Source organism: Cupressus sempervirens, chromosome 1, assembly GCF_028749045.1.
Source record: "Cupressus sempervirens isolate cs-2001-9-10 chromosome 1, ASM2874904v1, whole genome shotgun sequence".
In the NCBI taxonomy this organism is placed as follows: Eukaryota; Viridiplantae; Streptophyta; class Pinopsida; order Cupressales; family Cupressaceae; genus Cupressus; species Cupressus sempervirens.
Window position 1 is genome coordinate 17,819,875 of NC_143118.1, and position 25,354 is coordinate 17,845,228.

Consider the following 25,354-nt stretch of genomic DNA (forward strand, 5'->3'; position numbering starts at 1 on the left):
ATGGCTATGGCAGAATATTGGAGAATCGTTGCAGATTTGCACTTGAAGTTGTGGAAGCAGTGGTGGAGGAAATCGGAGCAGAGCATGTGGGAATTTGGCTTTCTCCATTTTCGGATCATGCAGAAGCGTATGACTCAAATCCAAAGGCACTGGGACTTCACATGGCGGAGGCTCTGAATAAATATAAGATATTCTACGCTCATTTCTTTGAGCCTAGGATTGATAATTCGCAGACGACGATAGCGAGTGAAAAGAGCTTGATTCCCATAAGAACAGCATTCAAGGGAACATTTTTGGCTACAGGGGGTTATGATTGGGATGATGGTAACGAAGCTATTTCCAGTGGCAAGGCAGATTTGATTGCTTATGGCCGACTGTTCTTGGTAACTGATATTTCTATTGTATATTCTCGTGCCCAGCACGGGAAGTTTTAATCTATACAGTTTATTTTGTGCATTTAGTGCACAAAATAAAGAATGCATATGCAATCAATTTTTTTATCAATCTTTATGATAGCTTTTTTAAAAAAATAGAAAATAGAAATTATTCTTTTATGTATGTAGAAAAAAATTAGAAAGATTTTATGTATGTAAAAAATTAAAAGAATTCTATATACATCTAGATTTTTTGAAAAGAATTCTATTTACATCTAGATATTTTGATTGAAATAACCATAATGTAAAAACAAAACATAAAATAGAAATGTTAATATATGTATGTAGAAAAAATTAGAAAGATTGCATGCATCTAAACAAATTATATTTACATCTAGATTTTTTTAGAATGGAAAAAAATGGATAATAGAAATATCAGTTGCATGTTTGTAGAAATAAATTAGAAAAACATGTATCTAGAAATTAAAAAGATTCTATATGTGTCTAATTTTTAGATTTTACTTTATTCTAAACTAATTATTGATGGATATATATTTTAAAAATATTTATGTAGTTTAAAGTTTAGATTTTAATTAATTTGTATGCAAATAGGAAAAAGAATAAATATTTTATATATATGTAGATTAATTTCTATTTTTAAAATTTACAAGTAAATGAGTACTTTATTCATTTAAAGTAAACAAGTTTTTAAGTAATATATTTTTATTTTAGAAATATATTAATCATAATGTTCATTTATTATTATTTATTTAATTATAAAAAAGATTTGGGAGCAGTTACAAACTTCCAAATTAAATATTAAAAAAGAATTCCTGAAATAATAGCTGGCCGAAATAATAGGAAGCCAAATGGAGGCCGAAATAATAGGCCCAAAAAAGTAGGGCCCGAAAAAGTAGGACCCGAAAAAATAGGGCCCGAAAAAATAGGGGCGAAATAATTTCAATATGATTTTTTTTTTTGTTAAATATAATTTTGCATGCACATTCATGCTTTTTTTTTGCGGGGAGTGGGAGAATTTGAAACAAATTCGTGGAATGTGAAGAGACGTCTGTTGGGGGATATGAGGAGCCTCTCAGAAGTTATAAAACCAAGGCTCCTCATTTCATTTTCATTTTATGTTTTTGCAGGAAGGAAGAGGTGGAGGTTATTGGAGGATTAGATTGGAGTTTTTGAATAGGAGTAAATTGAAGTTTTGGAGTAACATTTTTGGAGGTGAGATTTCTATTTTTTATTTATATTTTCATTTAGATTTAGATGTAGATGTAAATTGAAATTCAAAATTAGTTATAATATTCTACTTTGATTTAGATTTCAATTTTAATTAATTTCATTTAGATTTAGAATTTTGTTCATAACTATTTAGGCTTGCATTTAATAGTTTAGTCTTGCATGTTTGATTTAGATTTAGATTTGGATTCAAAATCTATTTGATATATATATTTTATAATACTTTTCATTGTTAATGGTGCTTGATGGGAGTGTTTTAGGGGTGTCTTCTTTTTTATTTCTGAAATATTTTGGTCCAATATGTACTTTCCTAACCAGATCTATCCATTTTCTTCTGATTCATGCATGGAGCTTCCTAACGATATTAGCGCGTTGCTGGGACTGAATGGGAATGGATTAAAGATAAATGATTAACTCTAGATCTGGATATGCATTTGGAATTGGCTTTGTTGCGGCTCCAATTTATAGGTTCCTTCCAGTCTATGAGCACACTAAAATCTTTGCAAAATTCAGAAGATCCATGACAAATTGAAACATTGAATTTTTGGAGCCTTTTGATTTCAATTTCTATTTGACTTTGATTTGGGTCATTGTATTTGGACAAAATTCCAGAGTTGCTCAGTCTTCTCAGATTTTATTTATTTTATTTCTCTGTAAATGTTGTTAATAAGAATGAGTCTTGTTCATTTGAGTGTTGATAGCATCAATCTCTCTGTTTTGAAAATATAGTATTTGTAATATTTTTATAAAAAAAACCTAAATGAATATTCGATTGTTGTGTGATAGATTATTCTGTGAGGTTCCAGCTTGGAGCTAATAAGATGCTCACTTCTAAAAACTCTTCGTAGTATACCCATGTGTCTTCTATAAGTTCTTTACTAATCTTTATCGCCTCCCTGCAATGGATTGTTTTTCAGTGTATTTTAGTCGGTGTGATTCATGAGTACGGAATCAGTTTAAACTATTGATGCAAGAATGCAAGTCCACGGCAAACCCATTTTGGATTCCATCATACTCTTCTATCAATGTGAAAAAAAATTATTTCCCACTTACATTAATATTAATTGCTATGGATTTACTTTCATTATATAATGTATGATATGAACAAAATAATTTATATTAGAGAAGATACAAATAGTTGGAAGTCAAGAATAAATTGTTGTTACATAGTTTTAAAATCTGTATTATGCAGAACAACAAATCTTTTACATAGTTTTAAAATCTGCATTATGCAGAACAGATCTATGTTGTGTAGATTTTCTATTTTTAATTTAATCACGTTTGAGACAGAGCAATTAAGTTTTACAATGGGGTGGGTAGATTTGGTAATTTAGTAATTCAATATAAAAGTCATCATTTAATCAATAAAATACACTTCAACACAATTTATTTCTGCCTTGCATCCTGAGCATTTGATATTTTAGTCATTCATTTTAATATTTTCAACTTTGATATTTTATATCTTGATATTGCTTACTCATCTTTGGAAGATGCAATGCCAAGATGAGACAAAGTTCATTCAAAACCATTAAATAAATGAAAAAAATTAATGCATTTAGTGCACAAAATAAAGAATGCATATGCAATCAATTTTTTTATCAATCTTTATGATAGCTTTTTTTTTAAAATAGAAAATAAAAAATAGAAAATAGAAATTATTCTTTTATGTATGTAGAAAAAAATTAGAAAGATTTTATGTATGTAAAAAATTAAAAGAATTCTATATACATCTAGATTTTTTGAAAAGAATTCTATTTACATCTACATATTTTGATTGAAATAACCATAATGTAAAAACAAAATATAAAATAGAAATGTTAATATATGTATGTAGAAAAAATTAGAAAGATTGCATGCATCTAAAAAAATTCTATTTACATCTAGATTTTTTTAGAATGGAAAAAAATGGATAATAGAAATATCAGTTGCATGTTTGTAGAAATAAATTAGAAAAACATGTATATAGAAATTAAAAAGATTCTATATGTGTCTAATTTTTAGATTTTACTTTATTCTAAACTATTTACTGATGGATATATATTTTAAAAATATTTATGTAGTTTAAAGTTTAGATTTTAATTAATTTGTATGCAAATAGGAAAAAGAATAAATATTTAATATATATGTATCTATTAATTTCTATTTTTAAAATTTACAAGTAAATGAGTACTTTATTCGTTTAAAGTAAACAAGTTTTTAAGTAATGTATTTTTATTTTAGAAATATATTAATCATAATGTTCATTTATTATTACTTATTTAATATACTTACTCTCAAATCTAAGACAATAGAAATGATATTTTATTAACTTTGAAATAGGGAAGTGTTAAGCAAGTTCATTTACAAAAATACCAAAAATATATTTGGTCTTTGATCAAATTGGACTTAATATTAGAAATATAAATATGATCATTAACAATTAAGCTAAATTCAATTCAAAACAATAATATTATTTAAATTTAAATAAAATAAGCCATGTTTACTTTGAAACATCAAACAACTAATTAACTAATACAATAATTAAAATAAATGAATCTATTATGACATAGAAAAATATTTTCGAAGTATAATTTCTTTGTTTTTGAATCAATATGAGTTTTTTTTCTACTTGAAAAGATAAACCATCCTAATTGTCATCCTTAGTTAACCCTAACAACAACCCCTACCTTAGCCCTAGCCCCAACAATGATGTACAATCTAACTATAATCCAACATTAAACTATAATTATAGCACTAAAACATATCCCTATTGATATTCTAAACTCTAATCATAATGAAAATCTCAGCCCAAACCATAATCTAAACCAAAAACCTACACACTAATATTGGTTATAGTCCTAACCCTAAAATCTAACCCTTAACCATAATGTAAAAACAAACTCCAAAATATTGATCAAAATCCTAAACCTAACTATAGGGATAACCATGATATTAAACTCTAAATCTAGTCCCAAGGTCCTAACCATGGTGTAAACCTATAACCGAACTCTTAAAAAATTTACTAATCCCTGATCCTAATCACATTCCCAACTTTAAACTTGAACCATAAACCATAGTTGTAACCATAATCATAAACTTAAACAAAACCCTAACCCTAAAGGTACAATCATAAAATTAATCATAGCTTAGACCCTAATCCTAGCACAAACCACAATCATGACCAAATATAAATCTTCACCTTACCCCTAATCATAATTTCAATGTTAACCCTAACATTAGTTTCAATCCTTCCATGATATGAACCCTAATATAGACTTCACCTCGATCCTCACCCTAATCTTAAGTCTAATTAAACCCTGACTAAAACCTAATCTAAATGATATATCTAACTATAATCCTAACTATAATTATCATACAACCCAATGCTAACCCTCATGTATATTTAATCCCTAATCTTAACTCTAAATATTCTATAAACTCTAGAATTGACCTTGATTCTAACCATAACCCTAAAATCTAAATTGTAACCATAGCACAAAAGGTGGGGACCCCTGCTACATGGCACAATTTTGGGTCTTGGAGCCTCGCGAAAGCACTACAGAGTGAGGAAATGTCAGAAAGGTGACATGTAGTAGCATGACGCAATTTTGGGCTTTAGAGCATTGTAGAAACAATGCAGCGTAAGGAGGAGCTAGAATGGAGACTCATGGAAAGAAGAGGAAAGACATTCATGTCGCTGGCAAAAAACTATGAAAAGAGATAACATGATGTCTTAACATCCCACAAAAAATGCAAGGTTGATCCCAAGGGGGAATTTGGTTTCCCCAAAAATGAATGATGGTCATCGATGAAGGTCTTCCTCTCGAAATAGACGGCATAGATGCATCGTGAATCCTCACCAATGAAGGATTAAGTCGCAACCGTCGATGTAGATTCTCCCCTCAAAAAGGATGACTGAGATGCAACGATGAAACTCCTCCCAATGAAGGATTAAGTCACATTTGTTGATCAAGATTGGCTTTATTTCCAATGGATGACTAAGATGTAGTGAAGAGATTCCTCCCAACAAACGAAGCAGATAGCACAAAAGGTGTGAACCCCCTCCATGTGGCACAATTTTGGGTCTCAAAGACTCATGAAAGCATTGTGGAGTGAGGAAATGTTGGAAAGGCAATGCGTGGTAGCATGATGCAATTTTGGGCTTCAGAGAATTGAAGAAACAATGTAGCATGACGATGCATCAGAATGGAGATGAATGGCAGCATCTTGTGCAATTCTAGGCTTTAGAGTGTTTCGAAGACACTAGCGTATAAAGAAATGTTAGAATGGGAATGCATGGCAACATCTTGCACTTTTGGGAAGATGGGAAGATAGCTCGCGAAGAAATAAGAGTTATCGAATCTCGTAGCATGAATCAACCCGACCAAGAAAAAATGATCCAGCGTGGTCAATGAAGAAATCGAGCCAACACAAAATGTTAGCCGCCAACTTTAGCGATGTTAACCCTCTGCAAAGAACCTATCCCATTTAAGGTCTCTCAGATCAGACATCAGTGATGGGTTGAATAGGGGGAAAAAATAGCACACAATGCCCTCCTAAATGAAATTCTAAATGTAACACTAATAACCATGGTCCTACTTCTTTCCCTAACCTTATCCATGAGCATGGGAATATACATATTATTATATAGGGCACCTTATATAATAATAAATATAATCTAAAATCCCAACCCTTACTCCCCTCCTAACTATAACTGTGACCATAAGAAAACTTCTAAATATAACCCTTCCTCTAACTCTAACCCTAACCCTAACCCTAACTATAATTGTAACCCTATCCCTACCACTAACTGTAACCCTGAATCTAACTCTACCATAATTGGACTTTAACCCTAACTATAATCGTAACCCTAAACCTAACTCTAACCTTAACCGTAACCATAACCGTAACCCAAAACCTAACCCTAATCGTAGCTAGGATTCTAATACTCTGTCTACCCCTAACTCAAACTATAGCCCTAACTATAACTCTAACTCTAACCCTAACTCATATTCTAACCCTAAACCTAACCCTAACCTTGACCCTAACCCTAAGCCTAAGCCTAACCCTTTGTCTACCCCTATCTCTAACCCTAACCCTAACCCTAACCCTAACCCTAACCCTACCCCTAACTCTAACCCTAAATCTAACTCTTTCTGTAAATCTAACTCTACCATAATTAGACTCTAACCCTAACCCTAACTTTAATCCTGACTGAAACCCTAACCCTAACCCTAACTCTAACCTTAACCCTGACTCAATCCCCTTACCCTAACCTTAACATTGATATAACTCTCTCTATATATAACCCTAACTCTAAATATAAACCTAACCCTAACCCTAAATCTAACTCTAACCCTAACTGTAAGCGTAACTCTACCCCTACCCATAACTCTAATTGTAAATCTAAATCTACCATAATTGGATTTTAATTTTAACCCTAACCCTAACTCTAACCCTAACCTTGACTCAAAACTCTAACCCTAACTCTAACTCTAACATTAACCCTACTGTAAAATTAACTCTATTGGTAACTCAAACGCTAAACCTAACCCTAATTCTAACCCTAACTCTAACTCTAGCTCTAGCTCTAACCCTAACTCTAACCATAACTCAAACTCAAACCCTAAACCCAACCCTAATCCTAACCCAAATTATAATGTTCTATCTACCCCTAACTCAAACTATAACCCTAACCCTAACTCATACTCTAACCCTAAACCTAACCCTAGCCCTAACCCTAACCCTAACCCTAACCCTATCTATAACCCTAATCCTAACCCTAACTCTAATCCTAATCTTAACCCTAATTCTAATCCTAGCACTAACCTTAACCCTACCCCTAACTCTAACCATAAATCTAACTCTACCATAATTAGAATTTAACCCTAACCCTAACCTTAACCCTAGCTCAAACCCTTACCCTAACTTTGTCCCTAACCATATATCTACGTATGACTATAACATTTTACATTACAATATCCCAAAAATAAAAAATATATTTTTATCTAAATTAAACTCCTTATATTAAATTTAAAATAATATTTGACTCAAACCTTAACCGTAACCCTAACCTTAACCATGAGCATTACTCTAACCCTAACCTTAACCATAAACATAACTCTACACCTAACTCTAACCCTAATTCTAACTCTACCATAATTGGACTCTAATCCTATCCCTAACCCTAACTATAAGCATAACTCTAACCCTAGCCTTAACCATGAGCATAACTCTAACTCTAGATCTGACTCTACCATAATTGGACACTAACCCTAACCCTAACCTTAATTTTGATCCTAACTCAAACCCTAACCCTAACTCTAACCTTAACCTTGATTCAAACCTTAACCCTAACCCTAACCCTAGCCTTACTATAACCCTAACCCTAATCATAACCATAACCATAACTCTAACCCTAACCTTAACCATGACCATAACTCTAACCCTAACCTTAACCATAAACATAACTCTAATCTAAACCTTAACCATAACTCTAATGATAACCATAACCATAATTCTATCCTTGACCTTAACCATAGCTCAAACCCTAACCCTAACTCCAACCCTAACCCTAATGCTAACCCTAACCGTAATTCTATCCCTAAGGTTAACATTAACTGTAATGTTAACTTTGTCCCTAACCATATATCTAGGTATGACTATAACATTTTACATTACAATATCCCAAAAAAAAAAAAAAAAAAATCTAAATTAAATTCCTTATATTAAATTAAAAGATATATTTGACTCAAACCCTAACCCTAACCCTATTCCCACTATAACCCTAACCATAACCATAATGATGACTCTAACCCTAACCTTAACCATGAGCATTACTCTAAACCTAACATTAACCATAAGCATAACTCTACCCCTAACTCTAACCCTAATTCTAACTCTACCATAATTGGATTCTAACCCTATCCCTAACCCTAACTATAAGCATAAGTCTAACCCTAGCCTTAACCATGAGCATAACTCTAACTTTGGATTTGACTCTACCATAATTGGACTCTAACCTTAACCCTAACCTTAATTTTGATCCTAACTCAAACCCTAACCCTTTAAACTCTAACCTTAACCTTGACTCAAACCTTAACCCTAACCCTAACGTTAGCCTTACTATAACCCTAACACTAACCCTAATCATAACCATAACCATAACTCTAACCCTAACCTTAACCATGACCATAACATTAACCTTAACCTTAACCATAAACATAACTCTAATCTAAACCATAACCATAACTCTAACAATAACCATAACCGTAACTCTATCCCTAACCTTAACCATAGCTCAAACCCTAACCCTAACTCCAACCCTAACTCTAATGCTAACCCTAACCTTAATTCTATCCCTAAGGTTAACATTAACTATAATGGTAACTTTGTCCCTAACCATATATCTATGTATGACTATAACATTTTACATTACAATATCCCAAAAATAAAAAATATATTTTTAATCTATATTAAACTCCTTATATTAAATTTTTAAAAATATTTTGAAGCATAATTTTATACTAACTTCATACAACTCTAATTAAAAATTAATTAACAATTTTATAGTAACCTTATCAAAATAAAAAATAAAAAGTAAATATTTTTCCTATTGCGCCGCGACTGCCACTAGCTATATAAACCTCTATATATATTATGCCGAGAGTAATCGTTCTCGAGGCGCCTATTTTTATTTTCATTAATCCCAACTTCGATTAAAATAACTTTGGGATTAAGTAAAAATAGGCGCCTCGAGAACGATTACTCTCGGCGTAATATATATAGAGGTATATATAGCTAGTTATATATAAATCATATAGTTGAAATTGTAAGAGTTATAGCATGAATATATTGAAGTTTAATCAAATAAATATATAATTGTGATATATTATAAATATAAAATAATATGTAATAAAAATACATAAATATGGGTGGTAAAATTTGTTGTTGTAATAGATTTATTTATATTATTGTATTGTTTTATTCAATATATTATAAATTTGTAATTTCATTATAAAAATGGATAGGAAAAATTTAGTCAAAAAAGAGAAATACGGAGGAGCTCCTATGGCTCCTATAAGACAAAATCAATTGAGCCAATAAGAAAATTATTGGAGGTGTTGTGAAAAGTGAATGCAATAATATATTGCCTATCACAAATATACTATTGCATAAAATATTATAATAGAACTTTAAAAAAAAAAATTTATGGATAATTTTTTTCAAAAAAATTCCTTCTATACTATTAAATATTTTTAAAGAATTTTTGAACCCATTGAGTTAATTTTTTTAAATTAAGAGTTCCATACCAAATATCACAATTTGTTAAACCGACGAACTTTAAAAAATATTTATCCTCCCGGAAAATTAGTTGATATTTTTATTTTAATCGAAAAGAAAGAAAATGACGTTGAATATTATTTGTCGTTGACTTTGAAAACCTTGGATAGGGAGTCCATTACCCTTAGCGACGTCAAGTACGGAGATAATAGAAGAGCTTATGTTTTATCATTTTATGATGGAAATCTATAAACTATATAGCAAGTAAAAATGCATTTTTTAATTTCCCGGGATATTTATTTTTTAATTTCCGATATAAATATTTTTAATTTTAGAAAATAAATTATATTGCTGACAAAAATACATTTTTAAAATTATGATAAGAAAAGTGAGGAGACTTGGATGACGATGATTGAGTTCATTTTGTCAAAGCATAAGTTGGACCATCGCTTTTCGCAGCCACTTTCATAAAGCCATTTTTTGTAATCCCTTCGAATTCTCACTTGTATTTTTGGAATTATCTCTCTTCTTTCATCTCCTCACCTTTTTCATGTACCGTCAATTATACAATCATGAAATTCGTGATATGAATGATATGACTCGTGAACAAACAGACTCCATTGTTTCATCTTGCAAAGTCTTTTTACTCCCTTTTTAACCTCTGCATATGAGAAGAACTGGCCAAAAGGCTTCATTATCCTACTCCAACATTCAAAAGTTGATGCAGAGAAGATCTGACATTCAAAGTACGGTTTGGCGTTGGGGGTTGGATGAGGATAGAAGATGCCACTTTTCTAGTTAACAGTCAAATGTCTACTTAAGCATTCAGCTAATCATGGGATTGCTGCTCATTTGAAGCTTAAATTTTGTAAGCAATGTTGTTTGGTAGAACGTCGTGAGAAAAGTATTTGTTTGTTTGATTTTAAAGTGCAAAGATTGTTATTATCATTGTTATAGTAGAGTGTAGACAGTTGCTTTACCATTTAAAGTATGATAGAAAAGTTTGAAATTTGTTGATTATGTTGTTGTTAGTTCTATAGATTGATGGTCTTGTGCACATCGTTGAAGCTCATTCACTCATTCATTCCAGAAGAGTAGTTTATTAGGAGAAGTACATGATTCTAAAGTACGAAGCTTGTTCTGAGATTTGAGTAAAGAGGTTTGTTGTTTTGCTATTCAGAGATTACATTCTATAATAGAAGAGCTGACAATGAAAAGAACAAAAAAATGTTAATGATGTTGTTCTTGGTTGTATAAATTGATAATGTTCTTGTGGATGTCATTGAAGCTCACTTGTTCATTCGTTGAAGAAATGATGTTGATCTTGGTCGCATAAATTGATAATGCTCTTGTGGATGTCATTGAAGCTCACTCGTTCATTCGTTGAAGAAGAGTAGCTTGCTATGAGCCATTTACATATGAAGTTTATTATGATATTCGACTAAAGAAATGTTTTTTATCATTCAAAGATCATGTTCTATAATAAGACGAGTTGACAACGAAACAGACAAAATTTGTTAATGGTGTTCTTGGTCCTATAGAGTGATGGTCTTGTGGATGTCATTAAAGCTCATTCACTCATCCAAGTTTTTAATGAGACACATTTGCTTTTAGAGTGCAAAGCTTATTATGATTTTTGAGCAAGGAGAGTTGTTTTTATCATACAAAGAAGAGTAGTTGGTAAAATAAGATAGCTCATATATCAGTTTAGTTTTCCACCAGCAAACTATTTACACCTCATTGCTTATAAAGTTAGGTGTCTCTCATAAGAAGTATAGGATAGTTTCATATTATTGTCACCATATATAGACCCAAAAATATATGACTAATATGGTGGCCTCTAAAAACTCCTTTCCTTTTCCCTTCACTGGAGAGTCAAATGTCAACAAATTGGAAAATTATCTTTGACTTTATAAAATGCTTGTGACTCATGCTTGGGCCTAAAACATTCTAGAGATGGCATCTTATCTTTGGATTTTATTTTCAATGCGAGGAAATCATCGGAAAGGTGAGTGCATTTCATTGGTGGGTACAAATGATCCCAATGCCTTAGCAAATGAAGTAAATCCAGGGATTCCTAAGAATCTCATGGACTTTTAAGCTCTTGTCCATACCGTTGCAACCGGTTTTTTTTTGTTTGGGTTTGAATGGTAAGGGAGTGTGCAAGAAAGAAAAAAGAGAAATGGCAGTCGGCTAAGGGGTGTACCCATTGCCGGTGGGAACAGAGTCATGTGATGTTGACTGTGATGTATGAAAAAGTCAGAGGGGAGAAGAATCCAAGGTCAAATTACAGCCCATGTGTCCCTCCCTTGTTCTTATTTTAGAGTCGAAGGGTTTGAAGGGGGGAAGAAATCTCTCTCTCTCTTCCCGATATCTTCTCTCAAATTTCAACCCTCACCTCTTTTAACACTGATTATTGTAAACCCTAAAACAATCATTGGTCTCCTCCCCTGCACAAATATGTAGCTATATATAATTCATCAGCCATTCATTCACTCTTGTAAAGTGCGAGTCATAACATAATCATCCTTTTTTCATGGCTATTTCAATGTGCATCTGGTCTGTTCTGTGGGAAGGAGTCATAACTGCGTGTATGTCGGTTTAGTAGTAGGTTTTCTCTGTCAATGGTGTCAAATTTTACCAATCTGGATGAAGGAGTGAATGTCTTTTTATCACAACACCAGCTGATCCCCCTGCCGGTTTTTGTCTAATCTTCTTCTTCTTCTCCTAAAAAACCTCTGCCATCTTTAGATCCTTCGGGCTAAAACTCCCACAACTTTGGTTTCACTATCATTTGGGTTAGTACCTTCGAACAATGATGATGGGGAAAGAGATTGGGCAGGCATTGAGATAAGCCAAGTTTGGAAGTGAGAGTTTTGGCATTTTTACTGAGGTGGGTTTGCAGTTAGAGAAGACGGAGTGGTGAAGACTTTTACAAGTACGGCTCTGGCATTAGCCCTAAAAGACTTGTGAATGCACATCAGCTGCTGACGCCAGAGCTTTTTGGCGAGATGTCCTGCCAAGCTACAATAAATTATATATATTGGTATCTCTGTACTTGACCCTCTGCACATCTTTTTGCCCTGACAATACGCTGCCGCAGCTGCCCTAGGGCTAGAATAGCCCGGCACGAATTTCTCTTATTGCAGATTAGGGAGGAGAGTAGAAATTAGTCATTTGGATTGTTTGAGGCGGAGGCTCAAAAGAAAAGTGGGAGAGGAAACCCAAACTAATAACCATTTGAAGCCCACCACTGGGAGAGACAGAGTGAGAATGGAGGAGAGTTAAGCAATTTGATGCTTGCCTTCCCTTCTCCCTCTTTCTCTCTGTTCTACTTTGCCCGCATAGATTTGTTAGGAATGGGCATGTAGTGGGCGCCATGATAGCAGCAGGATTAGAATCGGCTGACAAGCATTTTGGGATGAATTTTGGATTGGGTAGTTTACTTGAGGGCAGGAACGATTCGAACAAGAGGTTTTTCTCTGAGATCTCTTCCAATACTCTTGGAATGGCTCAGCCTTGTTTCGTTGCTCCTCCTCCCCCAAGGTCTAATATGAACATGAACATGAATATGTATAACTCCGCACCCAAGCTCTCTTTGACGCTGGTAGGTGTTCTCCTCTCCTTGCATCTATAAAAAACATATGGGTATTGATGTGGAAATGGGGATATTAATTCGATTTGTTTGTTTCTAGATGTGAGTATGTATTTATGATGGGGCATTGTTTGACAGACAAGCAGCTTGGAAGGGAAAGGAGACATGTTTGGGAGCAGCGGTGGAGAGTCTCAGCTTGGCAGGCAGAAAGATGAAGAATATGAGAGCAGGTCTGGCAGTGATAACATGGAAGGGAATGGATCTGGTGAAGAACAGGAAGATAACAACCATCCCAAAAAGAAGCGATACCACAGACATACTCCTCAGCAGATTCAGGAGATGGAAGCGTATGCCCTTTTCTGAACTCAAACAAATTCAATACTACTTGTTCACAAATTCATTGAAAATTGATGTTCCTGACCTTGTTTTTTGTTTATCATTTTGGGTTTGCTACAGGCTTTTCAAAGAGTGCCCTCATCCGGATGAGAAGCAAAGGCAGCTTCTGAGTAAGCAATTGGGTCTTGCCCCCCGCCAGATTAAGTTCTGGTTCCAGAATCGGAGAACCCAGATGAAAGTATGTACTGGGGGATTAGTATTAAGAAAATGAACGAAATTTTTGTAGTCACGATACTAAACTTAAATTGTCAAACTTAGGGTTTCATGCTTTTTTTTCCCATCCTCGAATTTGTCTAATCATGGCTTGGCTTTGCAAAACCTTGGGATTTTTCAGGCTCAGCACGAGCGTCATGAAAACTCTCTTCTCAGGCAGGATAACGAAAAGCTTCGGTTGGAGAACATGGCAATCAAAGAAGCCATGAGAAATCCCATTTGCACCAACTGCGGAGGACCTGCTGTTATTGCTGAAATTAGTCTTCAAGAGCAGCAGCTGCGTATTGAAAACATTCGGTTGAAAGATGAGGTCCGTTTGCACTGCACCGCACTGCCTAACTACTAATTTATTGCATTTTTCAAAATTTTGAGCATTTTGAATTGCTAATCTATCTCTGGTTAGAACAGTCATGAGGCAATCCCATTTAACTGTACCCATATTAGGCAACCTAACTACTAATTTATTGCATTTATCAAATATTTGAGCATTTTGAATTGCTAATCTATCTCTGATTAGAACAGTCATGAGGCAATCCCATTTAACTGTGCCCATATTAGGCATTCTGATTTATAATTTAGATATTACTGGATTTTATTCTCTATGTAAAATCTTATCAATGCAATGGTTTTCCTGTCATTCTTCTATGTTGAATTTGCTTCTCATTTTTTACTGGATAAGATTAGAGACCCAGAAGGTCAGTTATTGTTCTCGCTTACTTGGAACTTGAAGCCCACCCGGGCACTGAAGTTGAAGAATCGTTAGCTTGGTGTTAATGGGTACACTTGTAACTATCCATATGTTTTCCCGCCTGCAATATGGATTTATGGTTTTTTTTTTTTCCAGCTGGAAAGAATGGCAGCAATGGCTGGGAAATTTTACGGGAGGCCCATACAATTGACATCTCTTCCTGCAATGCACGGTGCGTCTTTGGAGCTAGGAATGGGTGGAGGAGCTAACAGTTTTGACGGCTTGCATTCTTCTATAAATCCTCCTTCTGAATTACTGTTGCTGCAAGGATCTTCTATGGATGTTCAAAGCCGAAGTGGGGCAATGATGGGTATAGACAGATCCCTTGTTGCAGAACTGGCCATTGTAGCCATGGACGAGCTCATGAAAATGCTTCATCTTCAAGAGCCTCTCTGGATCAGAAGTCTTGAAGATGGCAGGGAAACTCTCAACTATGAAGAATATCTGCGGCAGTTTCCAAGGGGCATTGGCCTAAAACCCATGACGCATAAAACTGAGGCAACTAGACTATCTGGTCCCGTGCTGATGAACAGCCTGGATCTGGTCGAGACACTCATGGATGCTGTATGTAAACATACTTATCATGCTTTTCCTGTACTAATACTGATCAAGATACTCAATTTCTCTGTACCGACATTGAAATATTGCAATTGTGGTATCTATTCAGAGCCGATGGAAAGAAATGTTTCCATGCATTCTGTCCAAAGCAGCCACACTGGAAGTCATATCTAGCGGTACAGGCCTAAGACATGGGGCATTGCAACTGGTATACTTTTTGGGACTTATTTTATGAAATTTGAAAACGTCTACTTGGGTGCATTGCATTGCCATTGTTATTGATTTGATTGGATGGGGTTTTACAGATGTACATGGAGATGCAAGTTCCATCACCACTGGTGCCAACAAGAGAAGTTAACTTCCTACGATTCAGCCAGCAACATAGTGAAGGCGTATGGGCTGTGGTGGATGTTTCTGTGGATGGTCTGAGAGAAAACTCTGCGGCATCCTTTGTCAAATATAGGAGACGCCCGTCTGGGTGCCTCATTCAGGACTTGCCCAACGGTTATTCACAGGTTTTTCCAAAGCTCTTAACATTAGTTATTGTAACCTAATGGCTTCCTAGTAGAAGATTGTATCTTAGAGAAACTGAAAATTTTGTTGATGAATTATACATTAGGTTACATGGGTGGAACATGCGGAGTATGATGATATAGATGTACATGGATTGTACCGCTCGGTGGTGAATTGTGGATTGGCATTTGGAGCTGGGCGTTGGCTGGCGACTCTTCAGCGCCAGTGTGACTGCCTTGCTGTTCTCATGTCAAATAATGTCTCATCAAGAGATCACAGTGGTACTGCTACCATACTAGTCTCTACTTCTCTTTGATTGAATTTCTACAGTTCAAGTAGAAGTATAATAGATCAATTGTTTAATGATGTCTGTGGGATTTTGCTTGATAATTACTTGGGTATGGCTCAGTGAGAGCAATGTTAGAATGATGCTTTTTGGATTTTGCCTGATGATTACTTTGGGGTTGCTCAGGGATGGCAAATCCCAGTGGGCGGCGTAGCATGCTGAAACTGGCTCAGAGGATGACTCACAATTATTGTGGTGGAGTGAGCGCATCAAGTGGTCAGACATGGACCAAACTATCTAATGGCGATGATGATGTTAGAGTGACCACCAGGAAGAACACTGATGATCCTGGGGAACCTTCTGGTGTAGTATTGAGTGCTGCCACGTCAGTCTGGCTTCCTGTGTCTCCCCAACGTTTGTTTGAGTTTCTCAGGGATGCCACCCTTAGGAACAAGGTGATTGTCACCATCATTTGCTTTTTTGTACTTGTGGTGAGCTTAAACAGCTTGCTTTTGCTTTTTGCTTTTTGCTTTGATGGGAATTTTGCAACATTACTAACATGTGATGATGTAAAGCAGTGGGATATTCTATCTAATGGCGGTCATATGCAAGAAATAGCAAATATTGCCAAGGGGAATGATCCTGGTAACAGTGTTAGTCTTCTTGGAGCGAGTGTAAGTGTTATTTTGTTATTGTGGAAATTAGGGCTTACTTTTTTTTTCACATGTACTGTTTCGAAGTGACGTTTTACTTTTTCACATGTTTTTTTATTGAAAACTGATGTGAATTAGTTATCTTTTGATATTTGCAGGGTTTGAATTCGAACCAAACCATGTTAATATTGCAAGAATGCTGCACAGATGCCTATGGGTCTCTTGTAGTGTATGCACCTATTGATGTTGGCGCCATGCATTTGGTTATGAGTGGGGGTGATTCAAGTTACATTTCTCTTTTACCATCTGGATTTGCAATCATTCCAGAAGGATCCCAATGCCGAGGGGGCTCTTTGGCAGTTTCTGAAGCTGGAAGGAGCTTAAGCAGTTTGCAAGTAGGAGGTTCCCTCCTCACAGTTGCCTTTCAAATTCTGGTCAGCAGTCTTCCCAATTCCAAACTAACCATGGATTCTGTGGAGACTGTAAACAATCTCATAAGCAGCACAGTGAAGAAAATCAAGGGAGCATTGGGCGTAGAAAATGAATATGATTGATTGATTGAGAAGGTCATAGTCCACAGTGATTTTGGTTTCTTTGTTTCTCTATTGGAAAGCTAATATTAGTGGGCTTCCAAGTAGAAGTTTTGAAGTTTAAGCTGTCTAGCTCTACTATTATGCCAACAGCAATCGACTATAGTAAGTTGAGCTTAAGAAGAAATGTGTTGGGAATGAGTCAAGAACGCACCACATTTATCCTTGCCGAGTGGTAAAGCACAAGGAGATAATGAAAGCAAAAGAAGAGTTTTTGCTGTTACCACTACGCAAGGGTAGTGGTTCGGGTATTGACTCGTTTCCTAATATCACTACTACTATCTGAATGTCTATTAGTAGCACAATGAACCTGCACTCTTTTTTGACATACTAATTGTTGTTTTTCAATGTTTCTTTCGTTGCAGTTGTTTTTGTTTAAATCATTTATGTTCCTTATGGGATGTGTCTTTTAATAAATATTGGCAAGCTGTACTATGTAAATTCTTGTTTAATTTCAACAGGCAGACTATATCTTTGAAACCTGCCATTATTGTTTTCAAATCACAGATTGTAGACATGAGTCTATAATAGTATTGTACTTATGGATTCTGTTCTCTTGTTTTGCTCCCATCTTCTTGATGATGGATCATGTCGTTTATTCCTTCACTTCAAAGCAACAAACCCATAGTGTAATTTCTGAAATGTAGAGGAAGTACTTGTACATATGAATTATGTAGTTTATTGGGGAACTTCAAAGAAATAAACGCATGTAAGTTCACTCCTGAATGCCAAAGAAGTAATCGCATACAGATGAATCATGTAGTTTTGGAAACATCAAGAAAATATACTCATACAGATGAATTATGTAGTTTGTTCTGAGACCTAGAGGAAATAAACTTGTACAGATGAGTTATATAGTTTATTTAAGCAACAAAGATGAAATAAACTGATACAGATGATTATATAGTTTACTGGGAAACACTGAGGAAATGAATTTATATAGCATATCCCTGAATCGTTAAAGAAACAAACCCATACAGATTAATCATGTAGTTTCTCAGAACTAGAACAAATAAACTCATACGGTTGAATTATGTAGTTTATTTGAAAATGTCGAGGAAATAAATTCATACAGATGATTTATGTAGTTTATTCTGAAATGTCGAGGAACTAAACTCATACAGATGAACTATATAGTTTATTTGGAAACATCGAAGAAGTAAACTTGTACAGATGAACTATATAGTTCATTCAAAAAATCTAGGGAGTAAACTCATATAGATGAATTATGTAGATCATCATAGATCTAAGGAAATATTCTCATTATTATTATCATAAATTTTTGAATTCGATTGTGTATGTAGTTTTTTAGTTGGTATGTGTAGTTTGTTGGAAAACCTCCAGAAAAGACTCTGATACCAATAATTGTAATTTATTCAAAACAGTCTATAAGGAAAAATAAACTCATACAGATGATTTATGCATAGTTTATTTGGAAACCATGAATTAAACTCATCAAATGAGTCATATATTTATACATGGGAAACTTGGAGAAAGTGAACCCGCACGGTAATGAGAAGCTGTGTACAGTAACAGTAATGGCATTTAAGGAGCAAACTCCAAAACGCTCTTTTTGAAGTGTAGTCTTATTTTCCACGTATTTTCTCGTGTTCCTATCCCGCTCACAAGTAATCCCGACGGCTATGAGTTAGTCATGTGTCAGTGGGGCTTTAAAATCTAGAATGGATTGCGTGGTCAACAAGGAAGGCCAAAAAAATACAGCTAAAAAACTAGAGAAAACAAAGCGTTCTTCAACACGCCATCCATTTATATTACAGTTAGAATCTATACCCATCCTTTTGGAGAGTCTACGTACTATGAAAAAAGTATTCGAATTAAAAGATCATAAATTGTGCACAAAATTGTGGTGTAAATAGTGACGGAATGAATATTGATTGTAAATTGAATGTTCTAGTCCAGTTGGAAACTTTAAAATTCTTGGCTGGCAAAGAGAAAGAGTATTCTTAAAGTTTCTTTAATGCTATGTAGCGTAAATTAACGGACGGCGATTTTAGTTTTTCCTTGTGTCGACTGCAAGTCTGTAAGATTCACAGATTTAATTGGCGTGTAGAAAAAAAAAGTAAACAAGTATTAACGTGACATTCTTCTACACGTGGGTTACTCACTGACTACACAGAATGTGACTGCAAAAACATTAAATGACTTTCCAACTTATCCAGCAGTTTGCCGAGATGATTTGACCCGCAATTTCTCTTTTAACAAATTTATCGTCGACATTAGATGCCAAGTTTTAAAACGCATTTCTGAAGTAAAATTGTGTAAATAATGAATGATGCCTCCATTAGTGGCAAATATCTTACCATCACCTTACCTTCCATGCCAGTACCTCGCTGGAGTGGGATTTTTTCCGGAATATTTTCTGCCTGAAATATTTGTGTCAAACGATTTAACATTTTTTTTTGAGTTTTTGGAAATAGCTTGGACAGCAAGTGGGTGCCATGCAAATGTGAAGGTGGTTCGCTGATAAGATTTTTACGTGGTTAAATATGAAGTATGGTCTATTAGTCAATATTTACACAATCAAGACTTAAAAACTAAAAATGCGTGCTCAAATTTTGCCTTAAATTTTTTTATGTATAACTTCACATTTTAATATATTAATAAATATTTATATTAATGAACAAATTTATGAACTAGATCATAAATAAAATAGGTAATTAAGAGAAGGATAGTATTAAAAAGTAGAATTTATATTTGTGAATTATATTTAATTGAATCTTTTAAAGAGAAACATAATATATCTATAGGTGGATAGTGTTGATGTGAGTTTTACTCCATTACTATATGTAGAATCAAATACTTAATGTTTCAAGGAGAAATATCAAATGTTCAATGTTCTCTTGATATAAGGTTATCTCTCATGCTAATCTTGCAAAGTAAGATGACGAAATGATTTCAAGGTTCATTCTTAATTGTGGACTTCACTCAGGTACTCAATTTTACAATGTGATATGCTAGTTATCACAAAGGGAGTTATGCTATTCATTCAATGGATATCAATTCTTGCACTCCTAAAGATTTGGCTCAACAATCTACTACGAAAATAGAATTTGGACTTTTCAATTCGCCACTTCAACTTAAACTTCTAACCTCTACCTCTACTTCTTGTAACTAGCAATGCAAGGAATCACGGATGGCTTAGACTCTACTAGATGTAATCTTGCCAACGACTCCACTCACCTAATGCAAGCTTCTAAGGAATACACAAAATGATTTTCGCATTAATGCCCTCTCCCCAATCCCATCATATGGATGCAAACCATATATCCCCCCTTATTCCTATTATGTGATGAGCATTGATCAATCTTATTCCATCCATGTATGGATAATAAGTAGAGATCCATAGATTGATAGGCTGTTTTTGTTTGTGTGATTTTTTTTTATCATAAGTTTAAATTATTGTTTATGAAATTGATTCATTATAGTGTAAACTTAAATTTATGCTATGAAGGCAAGATATACACTCAAATTATACTCTTTTAGGATAATTATATACTAACTTTTATAATCTTCATTTGAGTACATTCATTTTGTGATAATGGAGCTAAGCACTTCTTGTCTCAATGTAGTTTTATCACCTTCTATTACTCCTAACATTGTTATATCTCATGATCATCTTTCTCCCACATCATAATACTCTTACATTAAAGATTTGTGCCTTTAGACCATACATCCCTCCTCTGATTCCTATGATATGATGAATGATGATAAATCTTATTCCATCCACATATGGTCAAACTATATTTTTGGGGCAATAGTAGACAAACTTTATTATCTTCATTTGAGAAAACATATTCTTTGATAATGGAGCTAAGCACCTCTCTTGTCGATGTAGTTTTATCACCTTTTCTTATTCCTAGCATTATTGTATCTTATGATGATCTTTCTCCCACATCATAATAGTCTTACAAAAGAGATTTTTGTCTTTTAGACCATATATGTCCCTGATTCATATGATGTGTGATGAACAATGGTCAATCTTATTACATCTATATTTAATTGGGTCACAATTCCCATAATAATGTTATACCATATGATTATGCAATGTTAGCTATTCATATGGATGGTTATAATATTTACCACACCAAGCTCTCATTCCTTTTATGATGACATTATGACAATTAGTAGCAAAATAGTTTATATAATTATTATGATGGTTTTATAGATGAATCTTTATATACACATTTTTAGCTAATTATGAACATTCAAATGATGGCATCCTTTTGATTAAATTAAAGGAAATAGATATTTTTCTATGATTTTAAATTGTCTTGCCACTTAACATTTTATTTATATCTTGTGACCATGGTTTATTTAAATATAGCATGGACTTGAGACATTTATAGCATTCTATCTTTAGATACGAGTCATCTTCTACCAATGTGGCTTGTGTCTATCATATAACTATCTTTTGTGCAAACCTATATTCAAATGATGATGTGATAAATGATGGTCAAACTTTTCACATCTATGTTTGGTTGGGTCATGATTCACATGATAATGTTAAATACCTTATGATTGTACATTGTTAGATATTCATTTAAACAATTATAATGTTACTACACCAGGTTCTCATTCCTCATCTGATGACATTATGAGCCTTAGTAACAAAATGTTTTATATAGTAATTATGATGGTTCTATCGATGAAACTTGACATGCACAACCTTATTTTACTAATTAGGAACATCCAAATGATAATATTTTTTTAATAATCAAATTTATAAATTAAACTTCAAATGATTGAGATTTGCAATGGTTTATATTGTCTTGCCTCTTGAATTTCATTTCATATTTTTCTAACTATAGTTCATATAAATATAGCACAAACTTTCAGCCATTTACTTCCAATTTATCTTTTGATCCTAGTTCATCTTTTGCCAGTGTGAATTCTATATATTGTATAGCTATCTTTTAAGAAAAACTTTATTCAAATGATGTGATGAATGGTGATCAATCTTTTTACATCTATGTTTGGTTGGGTCATGATTCCTATGGTAACATTATATCCTATGATTAGACATTGTTAGCTATTCATATGGATGGCTATAAAATTACTCCACTAGGTTCTCATTCTATATATGATGACATTATGAGCCCTAGTGACAAAATATTTTATATAATAATTATGGTGGTTCTATAGATGAATCTTTATAAACCCCATATTATGTTTTGCTAATTAGGAACATTTGAATGATGATATCATTTTTATTATCAAATATAGATTAAAGTAAAGGGATGGAGATTTGCAATGGTTATATATTGTCTTGCAACTTGAAATTTTATTTCAAAATATTCTGACTACAGTTCATATACATAGAGCATAGACTTAGATATATATTCTTGAAAATTTATCTTTTGACCCTACTTCATCTTCTACCATTGTGGCTTATGTTTATCCAATAGCTATCTTTCATGAAAAGCCTTATTCAAATGATTATATTATTAAATCTGGAAAATACTAATCAAGGATTAGGGAGAGTGCACTGAGATTGTAACCAAACCATTGTACAATTTTCTATCAGATAGGCATATGACCTAAATGTCATATTGTGTGTGTCAATAAGTATCAATATATCTACATGCAAGAAAGCATTAGTTTTTTCCCATGTTTAATAATTATATTAGATATTTCACTAAATGATTTCATAATGCAACATAGAATAACAAAATGAAGTTCTAATAAAATCTACATGAAAAGCTAATATATGCTCATTAGGGTATAATCTAACACCATGAAAAGAAAGGCTATGTAAAAGATAAGTATCCATAGAGTCAATGTGAAACATAGAAGATTGATCATAACATATATTGCAACATCCTATATCCGACGATATATGTTATCTAAAAACCATGACTATATGAATGTATGCTCATCACAACATATAAAAGACAAACCATCACGAGGTGCATTAATGTCATGGATAGGGAAATGACTAAAATGTTATTATTAATGTCGTTGTAGGCATAGTAATGTGTTCCACCTTTTAGCATTATTGGATCATTAAAATTAATTATTTTAACATATATCACATTTCATCAATTCTATTGAACATGTGATCAAGAATACATGGATGCATACACTAATACTATATATATGCACACATTTGTTGCTTCTTCCACTAGTCAACTTATTTTTTCAATAAAAAAATGACATCCATCACTTTATTCTTTCATATGATTTTATAGGAATAGGTTATTGTTTTTCACAATGCCTTTCAAATTAAAGTTATTTTTTATAATAGACATATGTTGATTATAAAATATAAAAATATAATATTAAAAATATTCAATACATATCGTACTTTTTAAAAATCTATCATTGAGGGTTGCATACCTATAAAATGACATCTCTTAATGACTTCAATTGGCCCCCTAAAATGTTAGGGAAAAGTACCATTTGGTAACATATTCATAAGAGGGGAGGACACTCTATTAAGGACTTGATAAAGAGGGTTTTGATCTAACCCTTAGGCTTAGATCAAATTTTCTCTATCACGATTGAATTGCTCATACATTTTTTAATGGAAAACATGACTTCACACCACTTTAATGTGCTTCAACCCATGTCCGTCTTACCGAGTATATTATAAAGTAGATCTTCTCATCACCATCATAATAATCAAAACTAATCAACTCCATAACAAAGAGAAAATATGAGACATGATAGACCAAAATATTAATAAAGGATGTATCCCAGCCTTTAATGTTATACATCATTAGACTATCAAATATGGATGGATGATGTATAGTAAAAGATAATTGAACATACAAAAATTTGAATATGTACTATACACATAGCTAACCCAAGGAACAAGTCTTATAAGTGTCATAATGATATAATAATCTTGGGTAGGATAGTCGAATAAAAGATAAATAACTACAACCATAAGAGCCATATATTAGTGTAGAAAAATCTAAACTTTTGAAACATTAAAATATAAGAGATTGATCAAAGTTATATTCGATCAAAAAGTATGGGGGGGACTACATTCATAAAAATGTAAGTGATTTTTTTCTCAGGCTTTGTCTAATCCAATAGCATACATACACATATGTAATTAATCCAAACCAATTAATGGTGCCAATTCAAAATCATAATTTGATAATTTATAACAACAATTTGAAGAAATATAAATCACAATAAATGTCGGTATTTAACTCCATATTGGAAAAAATAATTATAAAATGAATATGTTTTGAATAATTTAAGATCTAATCTATAATTAATGACATTTTTATATTTTCCTTAGAACCAAAATATTCTCTTCACTCTATCCAATGATGAATTGGTGATTGTAAGTTTGTTCATGTTGACATACAACCTAATATATCTTAGTTTCTATTGGTTTGATCTTAATATATGAAAGTTAGAGATATTTATATACACCTTGCTAGAGCTCTTGTCAAGTCACACATGTTCTCCTTTGTTAACTCTTATAAATTTGTATCAAATAAAGGTATAATATTTAGACATGCATATGCTCCTACAAATATCATGTATGTCCAATCTAAATGTTTGAATGAAAATGATACATTATATATCTCTCAAATCATGGACGTGTAAAATGAACACATCATAGACCTTTAAATACAAAGACATAGAAACACTTTATAAACTATTTTTTTAGTTGGTTGTATACAAGGAATGCTGAAAGTAATAGTCAAAATGATTTTAATTTTAATATTTAAGTTTAAAAAGGATGAGTTAATGCCTCTAAGGAGGTTGAGAAGTCTCCACAATTACAAATTTGTTGTAGTGTGTTATAATAAATAAGATTTGGATGGAAGCATGTCCATCCATAAGTATAATGAACTAGCTAATCAAGTAAATGGAAGCGGATCCATCTATATAGATGTGGGTTGAGAAGTCGCCACAACTAAAATTTGTCCTGGTG

The 25,354-nt window shown here is 33.2% G+C and overlaps 2 protein-coding genes across 2 annotated transcripts in view; both read left to right on the forward strand.

The window, feature by feature from the left end:
• Positions 1-12,857, forward strand: part of LOC149575940 (putative 12-oxophytodienoate reductase 11) — a 28,493-nt gene extending 15,636 nt beyond the window's left edge. The window contains exons 3-4 of the mRNA XM_089793638.1: positions 1-324; positions 12,790-12,857. Of these exons, the coding sequence (XP_089649764.1) occupies positions 1-324; positions 12,790-12,857 (392 nt within the window). The remainder of the gene's footprint in view (positions 325-12,789) is intronic.
• On the forward strand, positions 11,870-17,784 carry LOC149575941 (homeobox-leucine zipper protein ANTHOCYANINLESS 2-like). The gene is made up of 11 exons (XM_089816042.1): positions 11,870-13,491; positions 13,618-13,826; positions 13,936-14,053; positions 14,210-14,398; positions 14,933-15,400; positions 15,504-15,602; positions 15,700-15,909; positions 16,014-16,188; positions 16,380-16,648; positions 16,772-16,867; positions 17,005-17,784. Exons 1-11 carry the CDS (start codon positions 13,264-13,266, stop codon positions 17,398-17,400), a joined length of 2,457 nt encoding a protein of 818 aa, XP_089672168.1. The 5' UTR covers positions 11,870-13,263; the 3' UTR covers positions 17,401-17,784.
• Positions 17,785-25,354: the final 7,570 nt, after the last annotated feature.

What these genes read in the sequence shown, in the direction of transcription:
- LOC149575941 (XM_089816042.1), top strand. Translation starts at nt 13,264, where the DNA reads ATGATAGCAGCAGGATTAGAATCGGCTGACAAGCATTTTGGGATGAAT. An exon ending in TGCCCAACGGTTATTCACAG is followed by an intron (nt 15,910 to 16,013) that starts GTTTTTCCAAAG and finishes ATTATACATTAG; the next exon opens with GTTACATGGGTGGAACATGC. An exon ending in TTAGTCTTCTTGGAGCGAGT is followed by an intron (nt 16,868 to 17,004) that starts GTAAGTGTTATT and finishes TGATATTTGCAG; the next exon opens with GGTTTGAATTCGAACCAAAC.